Source organism: Haemaphysalis longicornis, unplaced genomic scaffold (genome assembly GCF_048455015.1).
Source record: "Haemaphysalis longicornis isolate Haplotype H1 unplaced genomic scaffold, Haemaphysalis longicornis Haplotype H1 scaffold_1, whole genome shotgun sequence".
Classification (NCBI taxonomy): Eukaryota; Metazoa; Arthropoda; class Arachnida; order Ixodida; family Ixodidae; genus Haemaphysalis; species Haemaphysalis longicornis.
Window position 1 is genome coordinate 255,251,210 of NW_027526203.1, and position 22,973 is coordinate 255,274,182.

A 22,973-nucleotide genomic window follows, 5' to 3' on the forward strand; every position below is an offset into this window, starting at 1 on the left:
CAATAGCAATCATTTGAAAAGAAATACTTTGCCTCATCTTAAAGCTAAAGTTACTTTAAAAAGTGGTAAACTGAATGAATATGTAAAACAAAATCACTAGGCTAACTTGAAATCACAAAACAAAATCAGCGATTCCCCTAAAAAAAACCATCACCAACTTGATGGCAGGAAATTGCTAGTTATCGCTACTTTGCAGGCACTGTCACATAAGTACTGCCAAAATTAACTCACCTGGACTTAACCCTTCCATTCATTTAAAGTGAATCATATTTCAAGAAGCCTGAGACAGCAGTAAGGAATGACATAGTGGCCTAAAATGAAGTGACTATGTAATCCACGTTCATGAAATTTTCAGATACCATGCAAGTACAAACTCAGTACAACACACCACATCCAATGGTGGGACTGCAGCAATGGCATCAGTTTATTGGCAGCGTGGAGCACCCCCCCCCCCCCTCCCCCCTAAAGATGCTCGATGGTTTCAGTGTCATTTTTACTGCGCATGAATACTTCCCAAAATCACCTTTCGATCCAGGCCCGACATGTTTACACTGTGTTTCAGTCTACAGAAAGCAGCTAGCTGCTCCCAACGATGTGCAGCCCAGAGGTTAGGCAGCTTCCTTTATTCGTGAACGTGTAGTGTGATAGTTCACGAAAATTCACCTACATGTATTATGTTTACGCAAGTAATGCGTCCAGTCAAAAGCAAAGCTGATTGACAGATTGTGTGGTTGAACGAGACAAAGCTACACCTGGACTACGAGGTGCACCGTAGTGGAGGGCTCCACATTATTTTGGCCCCCGGAGACCTTGAACATGCACCGAAATCTCGACAAACACGCGTTTTCACTTTTCACCTCCATCAGAAAAGCAGCCATCGCGGCAGCAATCAAACCCACGCCCTTTGGCTCAGCAGCACAACACCATAGCCACTGCGCCACCGCAGCTGGTCAAAAGCAAAACTTAATGTACGAAGCTTTCTCGAAATCTCTGCACTCAAAGAAACATGTCTGTGGTAACCCAACACCAGGTTCAAAATATCGAAGAAAGCTTCGGGCCAGACTTCCTAACCAATCATGTTGCTTGACACTGATTTTCCCCTGCTACGATTGGTTACGCTACTTTTCTAGAACGCAACTAAAATGTGTCAAACAGAGTAACTATAATGGTCATGCTTAAATGGTGCTTCAGGGCCAGTCATCCCCTATATGAGCACTGGCAAGGGGTGCCACAAAACTTTTATGCTTTTATTAGCCGGCACCTTTTTCAAGCAGCAACTATTGGTTGTGCAACAGCCAAGCTTTGCTTGGTTTCATTTAACAGATGGAGGTTAAACTAACTAATGCTTTGTGGGTACTGAAATAAGTACCAAATATTGAAAGGGCAACTATAAAGCCCTTGGAGAGCTGCAAGAGAGGATATGGCCATTTTTTTTCATGTTCAACTTCATAACCAACTTGGTTCATTTTTAACTTCTAGTTCCTGCTGCCTATTCCCCCATCCCTGCCCTTCATACAAAACAACCAATGTGTTGGAGTTTTGCTTTAAGAATCTGTAGCTGGCCCATATCCACGAAAGAAATGATTTAAAAGGACCCTTGTGACGACGAGGACAGAACAACCCTACCGCAAAGAGACTACAAAGCTATGTCTACTCTACAAGTTCCCTTAAAGCCGCATGGCTGCATTTAGGGGGATGACAACTTTGTTTTCATGGAAACATATATTGGAAGCATAGTTTTAATTTGGAAACCCCATTGTAAATCAATATATGCGTCTGCAAAGCACGCTCTCATGACCGGCATGCCATTAGTGATACAAGTTTGAAGAACAGTGTTACTTGACGAATTTTGGCAACGCATTTCCCTCAACTATATGCAGACGCACGTTGGAACAAGTGACAAACGAGAAATGAACATTTTTAAAATTGTGAATAAAAAATTCGTGGTAAAGAACCGAGTGAATAAAATTTTGTGTAGCATAGTGGCTGACCATGATAGTCATTTTAGTGTCTTGGAGACAGTGAGAGGCATTTATTTTTTAAACCCTACATTAGAACTCACTCTGGGCCTGGGTATTAGAGGTATGGCTGTGCTGAATAAGTGGGTTATTCCGAATTATGGGACCAATGTGAGTGTCTAGCATGCTTCATTGAAACCCACAAGCGCAGCAAGTTATACTCCCCCCAGTAGGATTTTGACCCCCCCAGCAATATTCCTTTCCCCCACCCCCCTCATCCATGGACAGGAGGGGGGGGGGGGGGGGGGGGAGGCAGAGATCACCTCTTGTAAAATGTGAGCGGGACTACTTTCCAGTTGAACTGTTTATTGGCTACTCGCGCTTTATTTCGACACCACGTTTCCCCCATTTTGTACTAGCCCTATGGCAGCAATGAAGACAGCGCGATAACTGCAAAAAAAAAAAAAAAAAAAAAAGGCCACGAAGAGAGATGATCACCTAGGCTTCCCACACAAACAGACTGGTGCGAGGAGCAGATGAGCCACAGTCCCTTTCCTGGCGTTTCACGCTCTTGGAAAACACACCGGGCTCTCCTATTGTCCTCGAAGGAAAACTCTAAACAAGCGTTTTATCTGGCCCAGCCTGATGGGCCAGCAGCGCTGAGATCCCCGCACCGTCGCAAACCCATTTAGGCAAGACAACAAAATAAATGGTCAAAACAAGTTTACGCATGTGAACGAACAACATCAAGTAGCAACAGTAAACTTATAGGGAAGAGCAATCAAGACTGGTAACAGCTTAGCCTCGAATGGAAGGTAGTGTGTTACCGGACAACAAAAACCCTTCACAACAACGTTACATACGCAAAACTTCTCTTTCCACGGTTTCTTGAACTTTTCGTTGCAAGTTTGAATAGAGGACAATTATAAAGCTCTAAATATAGTATTCAATTTATCATCCTTCAAAAAGAGGCACACACTTTGGCCCTCTATACAGCATTCCTTCGTGCCTTCCTGTCGCAACCTTCACCGTACACAGCCAAATAAACCAGCAGACCATGACGCCAAATGAAGGAAGGCATAGGGGATGCTATTTGTAGTTTTTAATAGTAAGCATAGTAATTATGACAAAGAATAAAAAAATTAAAGTGCATAAAAAAAAAAAGACGAGCCCCCAATACATTCTCTTTTTTTCGTTCACCTTGGTTGTAGCTGAGAGAAACCAAAGAACGAACCCCTTTCTAAACTCGGAGCGGAGACGCTGGGCTGTATGCAGGCAAGCATCGTAACACAAACGCTAACTGGCGTTTGTAATTTCACTGCGATGTCCAATCAGATTGCTTCAACAAAGGGCAGCTATAGATTTGTTTAATAGTACTGGACTGGGTGCCAGACTTTAGGCCAACCATAGTGCGAGGTGATTATTGTGTATATGCATCACTTCTTCCGATTTCCACAGCATGCACAGTCACCCCCCCCCCATTTTCCCCTGCGTAGATCTGCGAGACAGATAGCACTAGTTCAGGCCGACCTCTCTGCCTTCTTCCAATAAATTACCTCGACCAAAATCTATAATATCCTTGCTCAAGTTATTTAGCGTACTTCTCATAATTAGCAGCTTTTCTGCCACCATTTGTTGAAAAAAAGAAAAGAAAAGAAACATTCAGCCTTATTTAAATAAAACAACACAGTGAAGCGTGAGCCCCCTTGAACATGTCCCACTTTTCACTCCCCCAACTGCCCGCAGTCTGGTAACAGCCCCCACAAAAATCGAAATGCTGGGAAAACCCCTGCACAAGCCAAGTACAGCTTAAAAAAATCAATGCCAAGAAGCCTACAGAGGTTGGACAAGCTTGGTTCGCATATAAAAGTTGATGGACAGAACATAACCAGCGATGTAGTTGCGATGCCTCGAAGCCAAATTATTCAATTAAACCATAATATTACCGGGAAACTACAGCACTACCGGCAAACATTTATTTGCTCGAGCACCTAAATGATGAAGCAAAAATCTTGATAACTTGGTCAGCCCGGCAGAACGTTCTCAAATAGAGCTTGACTTTTTGCAAAATGAAGCAGCTGAACTCAGAAAACATTATTAAAAATCTGGGCACAAATATCCATTTTTCTTTCAATATGCCACATAAATTAATCGACCGTCACGCAAACTATGAACATTGTCACTCAAAATTTCTGTACAATGCAAGATCAAGAAACTTGATCCTCTGTCAAAGGTTTGCAAGAACAGAATACGATGACTCCTTAACACTTCTCATGAGGAAAGGCATCATGATAAAAGGAGGAAGCACACGCATTTGTCAGTCTTTTCTTCGCTTCCTCTTTGCGCTGTTGTCGCCAGAATGCTGCAACCTTAGTTGGGTATCACCATCCCTTTCGCCTTCTACAGTGCGCTGTCCACTAATCCATCCCTGTATGTTGCAAGGAGCAGGATCCCACTCACTCATAACTGGCGGTGACCAGAAATAATGACACGATGTGTATATAAGGGCATATATAATTCTGACCTGAGGTCGACGTCATGAAAAAAACCTTGGAATGCACGGTGGGACCCCGCTACTGGAGACACACTGTCCTGATGAGGGATGATAAGAGCGACGATAGCTAGAAAATTACACCAGAGTTAAGAGAACGCAACTAAGGTAGCAATGAACGTCACCTTCCAGCCTCGTTGGAAACTGGGCTGGGAGCCAAGAGCACAATCAACCTCCTGCACTTCGAAAACGGTTATAAGCCAGAATGGGGCGAATCATGAACGCTGTGAGATACCACATCGTACGACGGCAGCAAATGATGCCTTGGGGAACTGATAGTTTGGCCTCGAGCCGTGGGCTGGGTGAGGGGACCAGACCTTCGCCCCTTCTCAACATTATGGCAACACCATGCTGGAAGCACAACAAAGAGGACTGAAGGGCCCCTCTTAGCGATCGTCAATACTAGGCCCCAAATCAAGGTTGGGCAATACTTCCCAGAAGGCTTCCCTGCATGCATCATGATAGACATCCCGCTAGTAGGCAGATTGTGTGCTTCTGTCGGTCAGCTGTCTAGGACACCTTACACAGCCGTCGAATGGTTGTGCATTATCATTCAGTGCGCAGGCGGTGTGGAGGCACTGTGCAGACAAAATTACCGTTTCCTTTGTGCCTCGAAGCACTGTAAAAACTATATCGTCTGCACAGAACTGCACAGCACGATTTCTCACCACAGGTAGCGCATTTTACAATGCAGACTTTCCTTTCGTTGCCCTGCTCCTCAATGAAACTATGCAATGTCTTTATTGCTGCAAATGAAAGGAAGCAGTCCAATGGCGATGACTGTGACTCAATACAGGTGCAAAAAAAAATTGCGGGAGTTTCCAAGATACCTGACATACTTAGATTACTCATGTTCAAACAAATTGTTGAGTGCATTTTTTTTACAAGTTCATTGTTTAGCAAAATGACAGGCACGAGAAACAAAAAATACTAAAGAAAATAGAACTTGAAACAGCAGCAGCGGGCAATGCTGGCCACGACATGCGCAGAATTATGATTTTACCCAATACTTAAGAGATGAGCTAAAACTATATGCCTTCATTTTTAAAAGGGTTGCGACACCAAATTTTAAGTCTAAAAAACCTGCTGCAGGCTTCCTCTGTATGCAAAGACACAACACGAAGTGCTGGGTACAGGAAACGTTTAAAATTTTAATTCGCTTCTAAAAAGTACTTAAATGCTCGTTTTGGACATCAGGGCCCATCGCTAGCCCCACTAACCGTGACGTCAATGTATTTCTAGCATAACAAAGTTTCAGTGACATCGTACCATGTTAGCGACTCAAGCTACATCGTGAACCCCAGTTCCACAGTCCACAGTTACCTGTTTGATCGGGTCAGCAAGCGAGTGCGAGCGATGGACAAGCCCTATCTGCCACTCCAATCGGAGGTCAGAGCTTTTGCTCTCGACCTACAAACGAGCCAATCCGTGGCGGCGGAGGCGGCGAGATTTCGTTGGCTCATCGGGCGGCTGGCATCGACTCAAGTTTTCAAGCAGTTCAAGGCAATCTATTTTTATCGCTTTTCATTACACTGGACGCGAAAATGCATCACGCACACGACAGGCGCATTAAGGGAGCACGGTCACTGTGCAAGCGACGGCCGCGGCAACAAACTGGCACAGGCAGGCGCAGGTAGCTCGAGTGATAGCTTGTGACCGCTCCACTAAATGGGACTTTAGTCCCAATCCAAAGCCACTTTTTGGCCGGCTGACGAGATCAGTAGGTACAGAATTTAGCAGAAATTGCTGCCAATTCGGAATCAACAGTGCTACGGCAGCTCTGCTATTTGGTAGAGATTGGCGACTGCAAACAGTGATATCCGATTAATTGATTGTAGGGTTTAACGCGCCGACGCAACGCAGGCGATGAGGCGCGCCGTAGTGGAGGGCTCCGGATTAATTTTGACCACCTGGGGATCTTTAACGTGCGCCGAAATCTCGTACACACGGGCGTTTTTGCTTTTCTCCTCCATCAGAAAAAACAGTGATATCCGTTTAACAGTCGCATCCCCCGTGTGAGCGAAGGAGCTGGCCGAGCGGAAGTCCGCTTGCGGTGACACCCCGACCTCCCTCTGATCCCTCTGCTGAAATGCTCCCTTGTGTGAATACCGCTTAACGTGTGTGTGAGAACAGACGCCGCAGTAAAGTCGCAGTGTACCGCAGCACCACATGGTAGACACACATGGCAGAGCGCACTTGCAACACTGTGACGTCACTGCTCAAATTGGCACCCAGAAACCGAAACCGAATTTTGTTCACATGAATTGTGCGATAATAAATTATTTACTCAGAATATGTGAGATCGCGTATCATGCTTTCCAAAGCAATATGAAACGTTTGCAACAATAAATGCACAGGCAACAAATTTGATGTCACAACCCCTTTAAGCATTATTTTCACAAGCTCATTGTCATTGCCATTTTACACTCCCTAGCAGACCCCCTTAATCAGAAATCCTAGACGACTCTTGAGAATTTATATCGTCCAGTAATGGACCAAGCATAATTCGACGAAGACATTTACTGTGGTGTAGACAACGGTAAGTATCTCTGATAATTGCAAAGTAGGTCCAGTTATCCAACATTTTTGGAGGTCGGACACTAGCAGTTTGAGAGCAGCTGTACGAATCGAGAAGGACAAGAATGCTGGAACTATAGGGAAGACGTTGCGGCAAGATTTCCCAATGTGCCAATCGAGAAACTACTAAAAAATTCAGTACTACTGCATGAGAGCACCACCCGCTTTTTCCTATGCATGCCTACTGGCACCTCCCAAGCAAACAACGCAATTTACGAGGGGACATATTTGGCACCAACTGCCCCACCATGAATCACATGGAGGGAGGGGTCAAGGCAACACTTGTGTTCCAATCTCGAATGCTAAGAAAATTAACCCCGGTAACTTTATTCGCGCACATCTGACTATGGTCAGGTAGTCTCTTTTTTTTTTAAATTAGACCAAACTTGATGAGCACCAGCAACTGCTGTTCCAGAATGAACAGTCATTTTGCACGCATCAACTGGGTACTGCATCAAAATATTTAGCAGATTTTCGTACAGTAGATTTATTATCTTGGTAGAAGCAATTTTATTTTGAAAAGTGAGCGAAAACTGAAATGAAAGTAAGCACTTTATGCATTCAAGAACACAAAGTAATTTTAAACTAAAAGAAACCATTTTAACCTGGACCCGAAGGCAGCACACGCTGGGTGCCTAAGCTTGTCATTACAATTCATGGAAGAAAGGAGGGCTTTATTTTTCTGCATCATTAGGTGACCAAAGAAAGTTTTAGCAAGGAGAAAGTTCAGTAAAGCATGCAAAAATGCAAATGCAAACATTTATTTCTACATATGGTTAGCTTCTACATAGTTAGCCATGTTAGCTTTTAAATTTTAAATGTTTCTCAACCAAAAACAATCTAAACTGCCGCTGTCTTTGAATTAAAGCACAGACGCAACTAGCCCTACGGGTGCTTCATGTTTTTTCCAGCCACCAAGCTCAAAATTTCACAGTAAAGCAACATTCGAGTCAGCTTTGTTTATTTTAGCATTACTACCAGAAAGCACTCGTTATTTATCAGTCAAGTAATGGTACCTTTCCCTTCGGCAACATCATTCTTGCCTGCATGAACCAGTAGAGCCCTCTATCAACATAAAATCTAACATTATGCCAATGGGCTAAAAAGGCTGCATACTAAACTGTCATCAGCACCCAACTTGCCACTGTCCTTAAGTCATGTTTCAAATGGTATTTCTTTCACCTCATGAAAATATCAGGTGGTTGTATTGCTGTTGCGTGTCGTTTATCTCAGTGTCGGTAGAGCTAATAAATGCGTTTATGATGTTTCCACATCGTTGACAGCAAAGGCACCTTGGTCTAGTGTTTGAGACGATGACCTTTCATGACCTTTACCCAACAAATTTAAGTTACCGGACCCTTTTAAATGGCTGGAAAGAAATATGACTACTATAAACAGAAAAAAGGTTTGGAAAGGTCCAGCCCATAGTTTGCAAATGCCGATACCGTAAAGGGACGCCAAAAGCAGGATAGCTTTCGTTGTAACGAAAAGATTAAAACTTTCAATGCTATTTTGACTTTTGTTCGAGAACAGATGATACTTTGTATAAAAATCAATAACTAGAGCTGCCAGTTCTCTCGAGCTCTGGTTGTTTCGTGGCACAACAGAGATGTAAAAGTGTGCCTGCCGCCCACTGCCTAATGAAACCACACAACGAAAGCAAGCCTTTGAGCTGCTACTCCTAAGTGCTGTTAAAAATACATGTGTGGTTGGCTAGAGTGGTGATCAGTAATAGCAACAGACAGCTGGCCTTTGATGATTAGTCATTTGCACGCATAATCTCGTGCTTTTTTGCCTCTCGCTGTTGTATATAAGTACCCTAGCACGAAGGGGTGATAGCTTTTACGTTTAGACACAAAAAGCTCTTGGCTGCACTTGTGCTTAAAAGAAAAAATATTTGAATAAACTTCACAAACCTGAAGCAAAAAGTTCAATGACCGTGGGCAGCAAAGTGGCCTGTTAGGTAATTTTGAAAAGCTGGAGTTGGCGTCTTAAAAAGTTTAAGACGCAAAAAGAACCAGCCACGCTCCCTGTACACTTCCATGTCTAGCTAACTTTTTCTTCACACAAAAATGCTTCAAACAAGCTTCAAATCAAAAATGCTTCAAATCCTAGTACACAGGAACGTATGGTGCACAGATTCACGACTGAAAGTGTGGCCCAGCCCAATTGGGCTGCAGTGTGTAAAAATGTAATAATAGCATGTAATAAATAACTATGCTTGTTGGCCTGACAATGGGTGCAATACAAGTGAATTTTAAGTAGTTGGAATTCCAACTAGAACTGTAATCAGTCATATTCATGATATGGTCATTAAATTAGCCCCATTCCCCTCACTAAAACATGTATATTTGTATCCCGTGTTTTACACTCCACTAATATCTCATTTTAATGTCAACTCACTTCTACATGAATACCATATGAATTAGGATTGCTGTTCTTGCAGACTTGTGTTAAAAAAAACAATTTCCCCCTTCTCACACGCACCATGAATAGAGCACAACCTTGCCCCACGCTAGACTCGATCAATCGTGCGTCATCTTCCACGATTCGGTGCATGTCCACATGGGGATTTGCCCATTGTGGCACTGCACTTCCCCTGCATTTTCATGTGCAGAATATTCTCACTGCAATATATACACCAACTTGTTGTGGTTGTTATTTTTACACCCCCTCCCCCATCCATACCAGCACTTTCTCTTCTTTTCTTTCAATTTATTTGCTACCAACAAGTTCTCCCCTCTGCAAATGTTCTCGCAAGTTAAGGCAAGTCCCCTGCTTTCTACGCAAACTTTTTTTTGCTTTCAAAGCGCCTGGCCTGGTGCTGCTGCCCCGCCTGCCTTCTTAAAGCACCAGGAGCCAAGGAATGGCAGCCAACCCGTATGCAACTGCAACGACCAATAAACTAAAATAGAAAAAAAACCTACAAGCTGCACCTGATTCCAACAAGTTCGCTATCATGGCGCATGCCTAATTTCAAAAACTCTCCCCTCTACGGCCATCACAACACCTTCTTCTGTTTCTATGCTTCCCCACTCCAAAAGGTGTGGGCACTCCGCAGCACATGACCTGCTTCTGACTTTTGCTCTTCCAATGTCAATCTGACCTATGCTCATGGCGCCCGCGTTTCATCGCTCATGCAACCGCTAGACCCTCTTTCTCTATTGGTCACCTTCACTCTCTCTAAGTGCCATGCAGAAGGAAGATACCAAAGGCGGGTTGGGTGTGCCAAGAAAAGCTACGCTTTCAAAAATTCCTTTTTGCACTTGGCCTCCTTTCACCGGCTGTGCTAATAGTTATAGCATCGGAACAACATCAGCAACATTCCACTTTAAGTGGAATAAAGCTATCAAATTCCTGAACACAAATTTTCTTTCTAATGTAATTTATGGCCGCTCATGAAGGTTTAGGGTATTAAGTGTTCTAGTCTCCACATTTGCCTGACAATAGCGCATCGACTTCAGCGAACTTGCATTGCACCAGCACAGCAACAGTAACGACAAAAAGCAGTACTATAGCTCTGTGTTAAGGAATTACACTATGCCCCTGCAGCCGCACTTTCGCTACCTTGAGATATCTTGCACAGTGCTTTTAAGATACTAATAGCACCAGATTTGGGGATGACTGCATATTTTTATGCTGTAGCATTTCAAGAGGGCTCATATCAATTGGAGTCCTGAAGCCATACACCAACGCTGCCTTGAGTCGGGCATTCCAAGTGCAGCAGACTGTTACACGAGGCCAATAGTATCGGTGCAAGAGGGCGCACCCAGCGGATGGGGGCCGCATTCTGCTGCCTGTTGCATGCAAGCTCTATCTGCCCTCTTCCAATGAAGTGACACGGCATGCACTTGGAAGAAGAAGCAAAAGCAAAATGCAGTTTAATCTTGGTCCCTACGGCTACATAATGTGGTGGCCAGCATAATGTTAAGCCCATAGATGGACCAGGTTCCCATTAATGGTGCACACATGCACGTGGACGGATGCCGCATTCTGCTGCCTGCAGAAGCATGCAAGCTCTTTTTTGGCCCATTTCTTACAAGGTGGCACGAACCGGCCATTTAACACAGTAGTCAGCATAAGGCTAGCCACAGCAGTACTAGCAGAAACGGTAGTATGTGTGTTTACACACTAAAGAGCGCCAGAACTCTACGCAGTCATTCACTCAGTTGTATCTGTGTCTAAAATACACAGCATGACATAATATTACTAAAAAATGCTTTATGTATAGGTGTACAGAGCTCTTATTCTAAAATATGAAAACAATTGTAACGGTAGACAAAGTTGACTGGTGTGTGTGCAAACGCATCTCGGAGGCATAAAGCCAGGCCCATAGATGGAGCAAGTACCCATTAACATTTTTTTTTTCAAATACTTCAAAACCTACACTTTTACGAGGGGTGCTTATATTGTTGCCATGACGGAATAGAGATATTCAGCAATAAGGATTGGGCGGGAGTGTGATTAATGCCACCGGGCCGAGTACACAGCTCACGATAAGTGGTTTAAAAAGCTTACATAACATCCTTTGGAGTGCAATGTTTTCGAATGAATGGTATAACAGAAAATAAGTTAAGCATGCACTGACACAACAAACCCGATAGACAAGCACACAAGGCATTATTTGTGCATCATCAACATACTAGGAGTGACAGCTTTCAATTTCAAAAGCACCCAGTAAAAGATGGAAGGGGGAGGTCTGCACTGGTTTGTGTATGTAGGGTACCTTGCTATCAGGGGTCAAATGCAGCCGTTTCTGTCATCGGATTGTGCAGATTGGGCACTGTTTCAAAGCAGTGGGCCAAGACAGAAGCAGGTCTTTACGCTTCAGGAACTCCGAAATGAAGTTTCTAAGACTATAAAATAATAATGGGCACGATTAGGTTTTGAAGAAAAAATAAAAAAACAAACTAACAAGGATCCATTAATTAACTCTTTTATTACTGCGGGGAAATTGGCCGATTTTTAGGGGTCCAAGAAAACTTTTTTTCTGCTAGAAAAATTGGTTATGCACTAATTACAGGACCACAAAATGCAGATTATTGAACGGCCTTTCCAATAAAACCAGTTTTTAAAATGTTTTCATATATCATAGTTGCAAAAAAAATATCAAAATAAAAATTTTGCCAAAATGTCGAAAAAAAAGGTAAAAAGGAGTTGTGTATAACAAACCACTACCGGTATACATTTTATAGGGAAACATTTAAAAAAAAACGCCCTAGAAAAAATGCAAACGTGTGCGGAACAGTTTTTCAGATATAAAAAAAAATGTCAGCACGCACGGTGCTCGCGTCATGCGGTGAAGCCCAACCTCCAATTCAAAATGTGCAATTTCGGGTGGTTCCATGGAAGAAATCTGGTGGTTTCACATTATCAGAGGCACCAATTTGCCCCCACATAACAAAAAATAATTTTGTCAATGACTGACTTTGCATTTACAGCCAGCACAATATTTGGGACAAGCACGCGATGCGGAAAAACACGCATGAAGTTGAAAACGGAACTCTGGTTGATGCTTGTTGACAATCACGGTCAGTTATCTCTCAAAACAGCTTTAGTATCATCATCTGACTCGCAATTGTAGCCTTGCTTGCAGGAATGAGGTGCGATGCGCTAGAATCGTGCCTGCAAACGTTGGTCGAGTAGCTGTTGCGCGATAAAAAAGATCAGCACAACGAGCCTCCTCTATTGCAGCGCCACCTAACATTTTTGAAATGAAACAGTACAAAAATTTATCGGAGACTCCGTCCGAATAGATTGTTCAACTAAGCAGCAACACTAGACCCTCAGCAATACCCTTGCATGGAAACGATACTGGAAGGCGAACAGCTGGCAGTGTGTAAGGCCGGTTTGCAGCGCTGTCTTTGTCGGAACAGATACCTGGCGACTGGGTGTGATCTTTTGACTTGCATCTGATGTTCTTATCGCAGAAATCGGGTTAGGGTGGGGAGAAATCAGGAGCGCCGTGCTTTGTTCGAGGATCAGTCGCGGACGCTCAAGGCGCCATTGCAGGTAGCCTTGAAGTTGAGTAACTGCGTAGTAGCGCTAAATATGAACTTCGCGATGCAGAAACAAAACCGAAACAGTTGTAAACTGTTCGCGAATGGTCCTGGGGTAAACAGAACTGCAACACAACTTAGAACATGTGCAAAGGCAATAAAACCGCCTAAAATCATAAAGTAGCTTTGCAAACAGGCACTGCTTGGCATTTTCAGCCGATTTCAGGGATTATTACTGTCAGAGTGCAAACCGGACGATTGAAAGTTGTTTTGGTAGTTCATCATTTATGCCCTGATAACAAAAAACAAATGCTGATACAGAATAATTACGGGTGGCACACATTCTTTGCTGGTAACAGTGACGCGCGATGACCACGCCCCTTTTCCACACCTAGGTCATTCAAACGCATGTCAAAAATCACGTTTTTGTTGTAAAAATGAAAACAAAACTGATTTTGAAAGGCCATTTTCTTATGTAACTCCAAACAGCTTTACTTATTCGAGCAACGCCTGGAACGCTATGAAAAGGCACTTCCAAAGTATCGTTCAAATTGAACGATTTTGAATAGGCGCGGTAACGAAAGAGTTAACAGAGTGAAAACGATGCTGGCAATGCTCTTCATGCATACATGACTGACTGATCAGTCATAAAATGATTAGCTAGTGAATTTTTTCTCCGGTATTAGGATCCCTCCCAGCTGCATGCATTGGGAGCAACTTTTCTGTCGAAGCATATCATTTCTCTCCAGCTATGTATTGCAGCCATACAAATATCTGATGGCAAATTTTCTAGGAAGAAATCACGTTAACCCCATTCTTACGCTGCAAAAAATACCATGTTGAACAGAGCCTCAAAGTCTCTGTATATGCAGTGCCAGACATTGAGATACTTTGTAATCACTGCACGAGATTTGTCCTACTAGAGCTCTCTTCCTATGCAGTAAGCTGGAACTATAGGACAGTTATCACCATGGAAGACTACTCCTGCGTATTCTAAAAAGTGGTACTCCATGAATGTGAAGTGTTGTGTCAATTTCTATTGACTAACTGCATAGATAAGAATAAATATAAATGCCTCATGGTCCCCACAGAATTACTTTCCCTGTAGCACTGCAGATGGCATTCTTGTTTCCCTAACTGCCTTAGCGTTCTGTAACATACAGCAATGTTCTCGTTTTAGATGGTTTGTCAATGTCAGCAAATTACCAAACAGGCTGACGAAAATGGTTAAAAGAGTTGCTGCACAACAATGAACTGTGCTTCGTCCGCATCTCTAAAGGGCCACCATGCCAGTAACTGATGCTGTCAACCACTTGCGTTGAAAGTTCACTGTAGCACGAACTGGGTTACATAGCCATCGCGGCCCCAATACAACTAGGGGCCAACAGCAGTTGCCAGCCCCCACATGAAGACCAGCGCTGTGTAGTTGCATGGTTGATTACTTTTCCAACTGCCGAATACCATTTTGCAGAATAAAAGAACTCTTCAATTATAATGTGCAGCTGTTACAAAGAGCAACAGAAGTGCCACAATAATAGCGCAGACAAGCATCAGCTGTAAGGCTTGCAACAGATGCGGTATTAAACACAATGGGCCCATGGCCAGAGGTGCTGGTGGGGTGGGACATGTAGCTAGTTACGCTGGGTGCACCGTGATGGGCGAAGTGCACAAGGGACTCGCGTGTGCACCAGGAGCTCTACATGACAGTGTTGTTATTGCTTTTTCACTTTTTTGCACATTGCTTTCGGTGCGATGGAAAGTGGCCACCAGAACATCACAAGTGGTAATAGGGAAGGAGGGGGGGGGGGGGGGGAGAGAGAGAGGCTGCATCGCTGCTCAAGTTGCACTTAGTGCCGAGGGCCCTGTTCACTGAGCTAGCATTAACGGCTGCTTCAATACGAGTCCGCTTGAAAAAAAATTAACTCCTTGGTGCTTTGTCATAAGTAATTTTTGACTATTCCCACCAATCCTAACACACTTGAAGGGAAAGAAATCCGCCAATCAGTCAGTACAATGTAGTACAAACACACACACACACGCACAAAGAAAAAATTCAATGCCCTTCCACTCTGTGAAGAAGGATGATCAGCGAAGCTGAGGTGCATAAAGAATCGCTTTAGCGGTTAATAGTCGTATCGTTTGTCTCCTGGTAGTTCCGGCAAAACAACAGTTGCAGCTGCTTTCTGTCACCATGCTCCCTCTGTAGATGGCCACGTACTAACAGCAGACAGCAATTCTGTTACGTTTACAACTTCCCTGTGAACTGATTATGACAAGTAAATGAAACTATGTGTAATGGTAGAGTCGTCTCAGTGGCTGTTATATAATTTGTTTCAGGATGCTTTCAATACAAAGTTAGAGCCGTTTTCTATAATCATACTCCCTCCATAGGTGGCCCTGCTTCACTGTGCAAAAAGGCAGCCTGCAAAGACCAAGCCTGCAACGATTCCTTCGAAGTTAGCTTCACCTCCAAACACAAGCGCACTACTGGGGAAACGGTTTTTCAGGGGCAATATAGGTCGTATCAAAATATGCAGACCTGAAGACCTTTTCTTTAATTTTTTTTTCTTATGAATTTGTTCTATACATTGAAGGTGTGGCCCACTTTTACGTTTTCGAGGCTTTGAGAGGGCATCCGCATGCACTGGCAGGTTGCTGGCACTCTCTTTAGCTGACCTTAGCCTTCATTCCTATATTGTTGTGATGTACCTGCACAGTACTGTTCCGGTTCTACGGATCAAGGTTTTCAAAGGATGTGACCGATTTCATCACTGATGTCATGGAGAAATGGCATTGTCTAGTTTGGGCACTTTTTGAAGGTTACAACTGTTCAATGCTGCGAACTTATCAAGCCTTGGAAAAGGGTGGGCAGAATCCCTCAAGTGTCTAGCGAGTGTCTCACAGGCTGTTGCAAGCAATTGCAACAGCCCTGTTGTGTTTGTGCCTGGAAATGCTCTGGAGCCGTGTTTCTCTCATCTGCATGCCGTAACCCGTACTGCAACAAGCTGCCCCGATTGCTTAGATGTAGTGTGTTGCCAATATGCCTTTAAAAAATAATCATTAAAGCAGAGGATGGGCCTCAGTGAGCATGGGGAGGAAATTACAGGCATTACTTTGTTTATTACCGTAAAAAAAAGTTCTAAAACACTAAACAGGATGATAGTACAGCAAGCATGCAATCATTGCAGGGGAAAAAAAATGCTCGCGTGAAGGACAATGAGGATTTCATCACCGCACTGCACCACAAACCATATTCTGTTGGCTAGCTATCTGTTTAAGTTGTAAAGTCTGAACGCAGGCTTCCCTTTGCCCCAATCAAACCCTGAAATGTCAAGTAGTACAGCTACACAAGGCTCCACTTATGTGGTGACAACTGGACATGCGGAATACCTTGCATCACATGTGGCAACAAAGAACCGTAGTTAGACTCCCACCCATCAAGTATTCGTTTCAGCACCCAACACTTGATTTGACGAATATCAGCCATCACATCTAGTTTCCAAACAGTCCCGTAGCTTGTGTACACGGACACACACCTGCAAGTACACACTGTATAGCAGGCCACTGCTGAACATGCAATATATTGCCCCAGCACTAGTGAGACATGCAAAATGCTGGTGTCAAAAAAGAAAGCGCAAAAAATTCAGGCTAATGCCAAATCAGGGAAAAAAAAAAGAAAAAGAAAGAAAGAAAGAAAGAAAGAAAGAGCGACAGAGGTGCAACAAGGGACATTCAACTTGGGGCAGTCTTAGGCATGGACAGAAGTAAAAACTTCCAAATATCCTAGGCTGCTGAAAGGGCAGCTGAGATCTCCAAAAAATGTTGCTGATCAAGCATTGCAACAGTTAGTAGCTATCGAAACTGTGCCTCCAATGCAGAAAATGATTCAGAGAAGAGCTACACCCACATCGCACAATGCTAACCATAGACGACATCAGTTGATGCTCCCGTTTGGACTACAAAAACTCAGCTTGGTGGTTTAATTTAACACAGAGGTTTGGCCTAGTCGGTGACAACCGAATTTGGGCAAGCGAGAGTGATGTCGCCCCATTTACTGTACCCACTGAGTTACACTTCTCGGGCCGCTCACCAAAATCACTGCATGAGGTAACCCCTTTATTTAGCAATGCAAACAGGCTGAAGAGGGGCCTTGTGTGTTGCGAGCAAAAAAAAAGCGTATAAAGACGGTATGTCTCCATTTGCACTTTCAATATGCTTTTTCGTTAGCATTCAAAGCCAGGAAAGGGGTGCTCACGCATTTATCAGTTCTGTGGCTAATAGAAAAAGCCTTTGTTTCAAGGTAGCATCCTCTGCAGCTTTGGGACACAACAAGCAAGTGAAATTTTCAAGGCCTTCTGCATTAGCAACGAAACTGATCAATGCATGAGCCCCCCTTTCCTGGCCTTGCATGGTAAGGTATAAGAACATCTGAAGCTGCCGCAGAATTCCTACCAGTGAAAGCTGCGCCATACATCTCTTTTTACTTAGGTTTTCTGGACAATTATTTCTGCAGCTGTTTTTCGTCAATAAACCCCACAGTTGATATCTAGCGCCCATCCCAACTGAGCGCCTCTTCCCCATGTACCCCCTGCACTTTGCACTTTTTACCATGTTAACGTTTCAGTTAAAATGCACAACACTCGGCTCAAACACCACAATTTCCCCAAACCGATGAGGTGCACGACTGTGACAAGCCTGTGAGCCATGAACTAGAACCTACGGTGCCAAATAAGCCACTGCTATTTCAGTATTTACTACTGCATGCGACTCCAGCTGCTTGGGAAACACAAAGGGCAAGGGGGCAATAAAGTGGAGCGTCTGCGAGTGGCTTTGCAGTAAAGCCCAACCACTGCCAAGTCAAGGCTGCTCACTGTCGATCACAAAAATTATTGCAAACATTTTTTTTAATTACGGTACATTCCCAATGATTCCCCACGAAAGAACAGCCAACGTAATGAATTGCCCCTGGCGCACTTCTCACAACACAACAGATATTGAAACTCCTTATTTTGTTCTTTCAGCAACCACATTTCAGAGCTCAATCCTCGATGGTTGCCACAATTCTCCGTGCAGTGCGGCCCTACGGCAGTGAAAACAAGCTTGGTGCATTTTGCTTAAGCATGAATAAATGACGTGCAAAACGATCCAGTCCCTTCAGCGAACACTGAAAAATGTTATTTTTGCTTAATTGGCATGTTCTTATCCGACAAATATCAATGTTGTACACAAGATTTCAGAATTCACAAAAAGACTGAAGTGGAATGTTACACTCGCGTGTACAGTATTTTAGGGAGAGTCAGTACAAACAAGAAAAGAAATGTTTGGTTAAATATGCAACTACAAAGGCACCCGAAATAGTGTCATTTTTAAAACAGGCACAACAAAATTAGCAACGGAAAAAAAATGTTCACCCTTGAGCATGCAATTGCACAGTGCCTGAACACCTGCCAGCTTCCAAATTAATCACTTACCACAACTACTGCCATGTAATCCACAGGAAACAAGTATGCCATGCTATGTGCTCCCACTAGTAATTATACTTTGACCCATTTAAAAATTATATGCAGCAGACACAATACAAAGGTGGAATTATAGAAAACTATGCTTCAAGAATTGTTTGCTTTTTTTGCCTTTAACACAATGCCTACACTCATGGCTTACCCTGCACACATTAACTTTCCTAAGAAATAAAATAACAAAAGGCTTGCAGTTATGGTAGAAAAGTTTAAACCCAATTGAATTACATTATTATTTATTTCATGTATTCTAGCCTGAAGGCATTACATAACCTCTGCAGGTACACTGCATTTTTGTTTTCATAGTTTTTAGTGACCAACCTTGTTTGCAAGAGTTTACCATCATGTTTTGATGATCACTAACAAATTGTGGGCACACAGTGTAGTGCTCGCACCTGCATATCCAATACATTTATTGTAGCCAGTTCTGACAGGTTACCTTCAGCAGTTTTTCGTACGTAAATAAATTGCCCTATGTGCTCCTTCAGGGTTTACTACTAGTAGAAAGAGTAACAGCACTATATTTCTACACCACCTTCATGGAAATCCCTCACATTTGCATGCAGCACCAAGTTTTGCAGCTGTTCACAGCAAAAAGATGACAGGTGACCCCATTAAGGCCAAAAATGGCTCCTAATTTGAGAATGCAAAAGTAATCTGTATATGTCACTGAAAACAGTCCCCAATCTCTTTTGCTACAAGCTTGTCACCAGTGTTGCATGAAAGAGGTGTGTGCACGACTAGCACAATTCCATCCCGCTTTTCCAGCATTATCTAGGGACAAGGCGATTTAGCAACCCAAGCTGCCTGTAAGGGCCCAATACAAGGCCTTTAAATAAAAGTGGACCTAAGCTAGGCGGGTATTCTCAAGTAGCAAGATTAAGGGGTAACCTCATGTAGCAATTTTGGTGAGCAATGAGAAAAACATAACTCAATGGGTACAGTAAACAAGTAGTGTGGGCAAAAGCGGCAAGTGAAAAAAATACACTTCCATGAGGAGCAATGACACGATGAGCAGTCACTGTCGCTCGTGTCTGGCCGGCCAAAGCAGCCTACAAGCAAGCGACAGTGGGTCTCCTCGATTTACAGTCCCGGACTCACCGCGGACTCCCCGAGAAGCAGACCAGCATTCATTTTTCCCATGTGTCTCTATGGCTTTGGGGCATCCTCGGACTACCCACGGACTATTCCACTTCCCGGACTTCCACTTACGGACTTTCCACTTGCTGTTTACTGTACTCATTGAGTTGTTTCTCGTGTCGCTCACCACAATCGCTGCATGCCGCAACCCCAATTTTTTAGCAATGCAAACATCCTAAAGAGGGGCCTTACACAAGGCCTTCTAAAAGTGCACATAAGCATGTGCTGTGAACCGAAAAAGTGCATAACAAAAGTAGTGTCTATTCTCACGGCAGCCGTGAGAATTGCCATCATATTTCTTACTGCAGTCGCCACCGGTTAGCTAAGCACGTCACTCAGAGCTTCCTTGGGACAAATTAAATACTCCACGAAAACTTGGTTGTACAGCTGCTTCTGTTGCGCTATGGTATTATGCCTGTTATGCAACGAGAAGACATTTGAATCCGGCAAAGGGAAATTTTTTTCAACTTTCGTTCCATGAAGACTTTTGGTAGCGATTTTTTCCATTCTGGTTATTCGACGCACAGAACTTCTAGAATGGGCTGGGTTTAATATAGGTTGTGTGCGGTGTAGTTGGGCTGTTTTAGTTGGGTGTTTCAAACGGGCTGGATTTGGGTACATTATGTTACGTTCAGCTGGGATGCATTAGTTTGCGTAGCATAGATTAGGTTACGTTACGTTAGGTTAAATTTCACCCTCACTTTGGTTACTATAATTTATAAGGTGGTCGCCGTACAGTCTTTGTCAAAACTTTTTGGGCCACGGCGACCGTGGCCGGAGCTGGTGCGTAGCAGAGCCGAGCAGGGGCACTCCGCGTGCCGCTGTCGGCTGGTTGCGTGGCTAAAGAGAGCGAGGGGAACCTTTGCTCTTGCTTTTGTAGTGTGTCCAGCGCGACAAGTGCTGCGCAAGGTGCCTGCGCTGAAGTGAAGTGCGCCTGCTCTGAGAAACCAGTCCCACTGCACTTATCGCGCCAGCCATTCTACGAAACAAAGCGTCTAACCAGCCTACAGCGGCAAGCGCAGCACCCCTGCTTGGGCCACGGTCGCCGTGGCCCACAAAATTTTGACCAAGACAGAGCATCATTGGTCACCAGTGAAAAATAGAAGTAAATTCAGTTCTGTTCACTTTACACCAACAGATATTATCGAGCTAATTTAGGCCTGCCAGATTTTGTGGAAACTGCCATGAGAACTTTCCGACAGCAATTCTCACTGCTGCCGTGGGAAGAGACGCAGGTTATAAAGAAAGCACTGCCAAGCTCACTGTTGTAGGAAATACTGTTGGGCACAAGAAAACTGTTAGATCTGCTCTTGTTCACGATGGAAAGCAAATTATCCCAGCATTCGGAGACCACAACTTCAAACTTGCCAATTAGGACCACCTATTTACATCAAGTTTTTATGGCACCGGAGTTATGCATGATGAAGAATGCTGCGGACCTTAATAAAGGTTCCCTCTGTTGGCCATACACATGAAAAGAATAGCAATTGTAGCGAAACTGCCTACCATATTTAGATCAACAACGATTGGCTGTACTTGAAGACGATAGCTTAAAGGCTAAGCACCGCTGGAAGCAATACGACGCTGAAAAACCATTCACAAAAAAAAAAAAAAAAAAAAAAACTGTCCTCCATCGAGGTAGCAACACTACTCACAAATCAAGCGCACTGATCGTGAAAACGTTGAACACACTACTGACCTGCGTTAAACGGCAAACTGGTTCAGAAACTAAAGCACTTCAGCAGACGCCCAGTCGATTGTGCTAGAACTCGTAGGCAAGTGGCGTGGAACAGGTCGTGCCAACAGCTTTAGTGGCTTACAAAAAAACTAGCTCGGCTTACGTTTGTTTCGCAAGTCAAGGAACTAACGTAACCAACAGGGAGCAAGCGAGCAAACCACGCTAGTTGCTGACACCCATGTCCATAACGCCCCAAACAGCGGAGCAGCCTTCACACACGCGGCGGGAAAAAAACCATCTGGATTGTAAGGCCGCATACCACACCGAGCGCGGAAAACAGAGGCGCAGCAAATCACTCACCATCGCAGATTTGGCTCTCGAAACGCGTATATTCGTGTATCAGCTGGTATCCCGCAACATTGTCTGCCTGCTGGAAGAGACCCGGAAGAGGGACACGTTAGCACGTTGGGAAACTTTACCGCATTTGTGCGGCAAAATTTTGCACACCCCCGACTGCTTAGAACAAACCCACGGACCACGGCGCCTTTCGCGCGCCATCATTGCGTTAACGGCGAGCGCGGCTAGGGGCACATTGACCTGCGCAAATACGCCATCTTGAATACGCGGCAGAGGCGAGGAAGAAGCGGGACGCACCGGCGGCCATCTTTGTGGTCCGAACATGCAGTACGTGAAAACGCACACTTGACGAAATTGCCTATTTGCTGCGCGCAGCCATGCTTTTCTCGCGTTACTTTTTGATTTACCGACAGCTACAGCAGCGCGGGATTTCAGCTCTGACGCATGGAACACCATGCGGCCTCTGTCGTAGCATTTTCTTTTATTACGTACCACGTTATGCCTCTACACAGGCACTAAATTGTTTCATACTTATTATAAATGTACTTTATATTCGCTAAGATGAAGTAAAACTATGCATACCTTTTTTTGTTTTATGGTATATTTATGAGTACGCGATCTGTTTAATGCTGGCGTTGCCTTTATACAAGCCACGAACAGGAAAAAAGACGTGTCTAAACCAGAAGAGCCCGGGTATCCAAGAGAGTCAAAGGAACAGTGTTTTTTTCATTTCGGAGAAACTCTGCAAGCTCTTCCTGGGCCACTTTTCGAAGTTCTGTCACTCAGGCAACGTCGCAGTCACCCTGAAAAACAAAAACACGAGCCATAAGGATAGTCCTCTTTACGGGCAAAGTTTTTAAAAATTCATAACAGGTCAACAACAACACGTCAGCAGAAAATGGGAACGTAAGTCAGCAGAAGAACGAGAAAGCACGTCCGGCACCTACCTCAGCGATCGCAAGAATGGAATGTAGCACGTGACCTAGGCGAGGTCAACCAGCTCGTGGTCATTCTGAGAATAAAAGAAAACTAACCAAACAGTAATTTATATACATCAATATATCAGTTTACCGCTTTTTATAAGCGCACGAATTCAAAACACACACTCTTCGAATGATTTACCAGCTGCCTTACAGCAATAACTCCTAGCGGTCAAAACGACGGAAACGCCAATGGCGAATATGACGTCACGTTTAT

General features: G+C 43.9%; 1 protein-coding gene across 2 annotated transcripts in view; it reads right to left on the reverse strand.

Moving 5' to 3' along the window:
• LOC144144513 (serine/threonine-protein phosphatase 1 regulatory subunit 10-like) overlaps positions 1–22,725 on the reverse strand; it is a 62,574-nt gene extending 39,849 nt beyond the window's left edge. The window contains exons 1-2 of one of the 2 annotated variants that reach the window (XM_077676002.1): positions 22,359–22,725; positions 21,780–21,846 (exon numbers count right to left, since the gene is read on the reverse strand). In XM_077676002.1, coding sequence (XP_077532128.1) covers positions 21,780–21,782 — 3 coding nt within the window. In that variant the 5' untranslated portion in view covers positions 21,783–21,846; positions 22,359–22,725. Of the gene's footprint in view, positions 1–21,779; positions 21,850–22,358 lie in introns of both variants that reach the window. The other variant, XM_077675995.1, reaches the window with a different exon arrangement.
• Between the last annotated feature and the right edge of the window lie 248 nt (positions 22,726–22,973).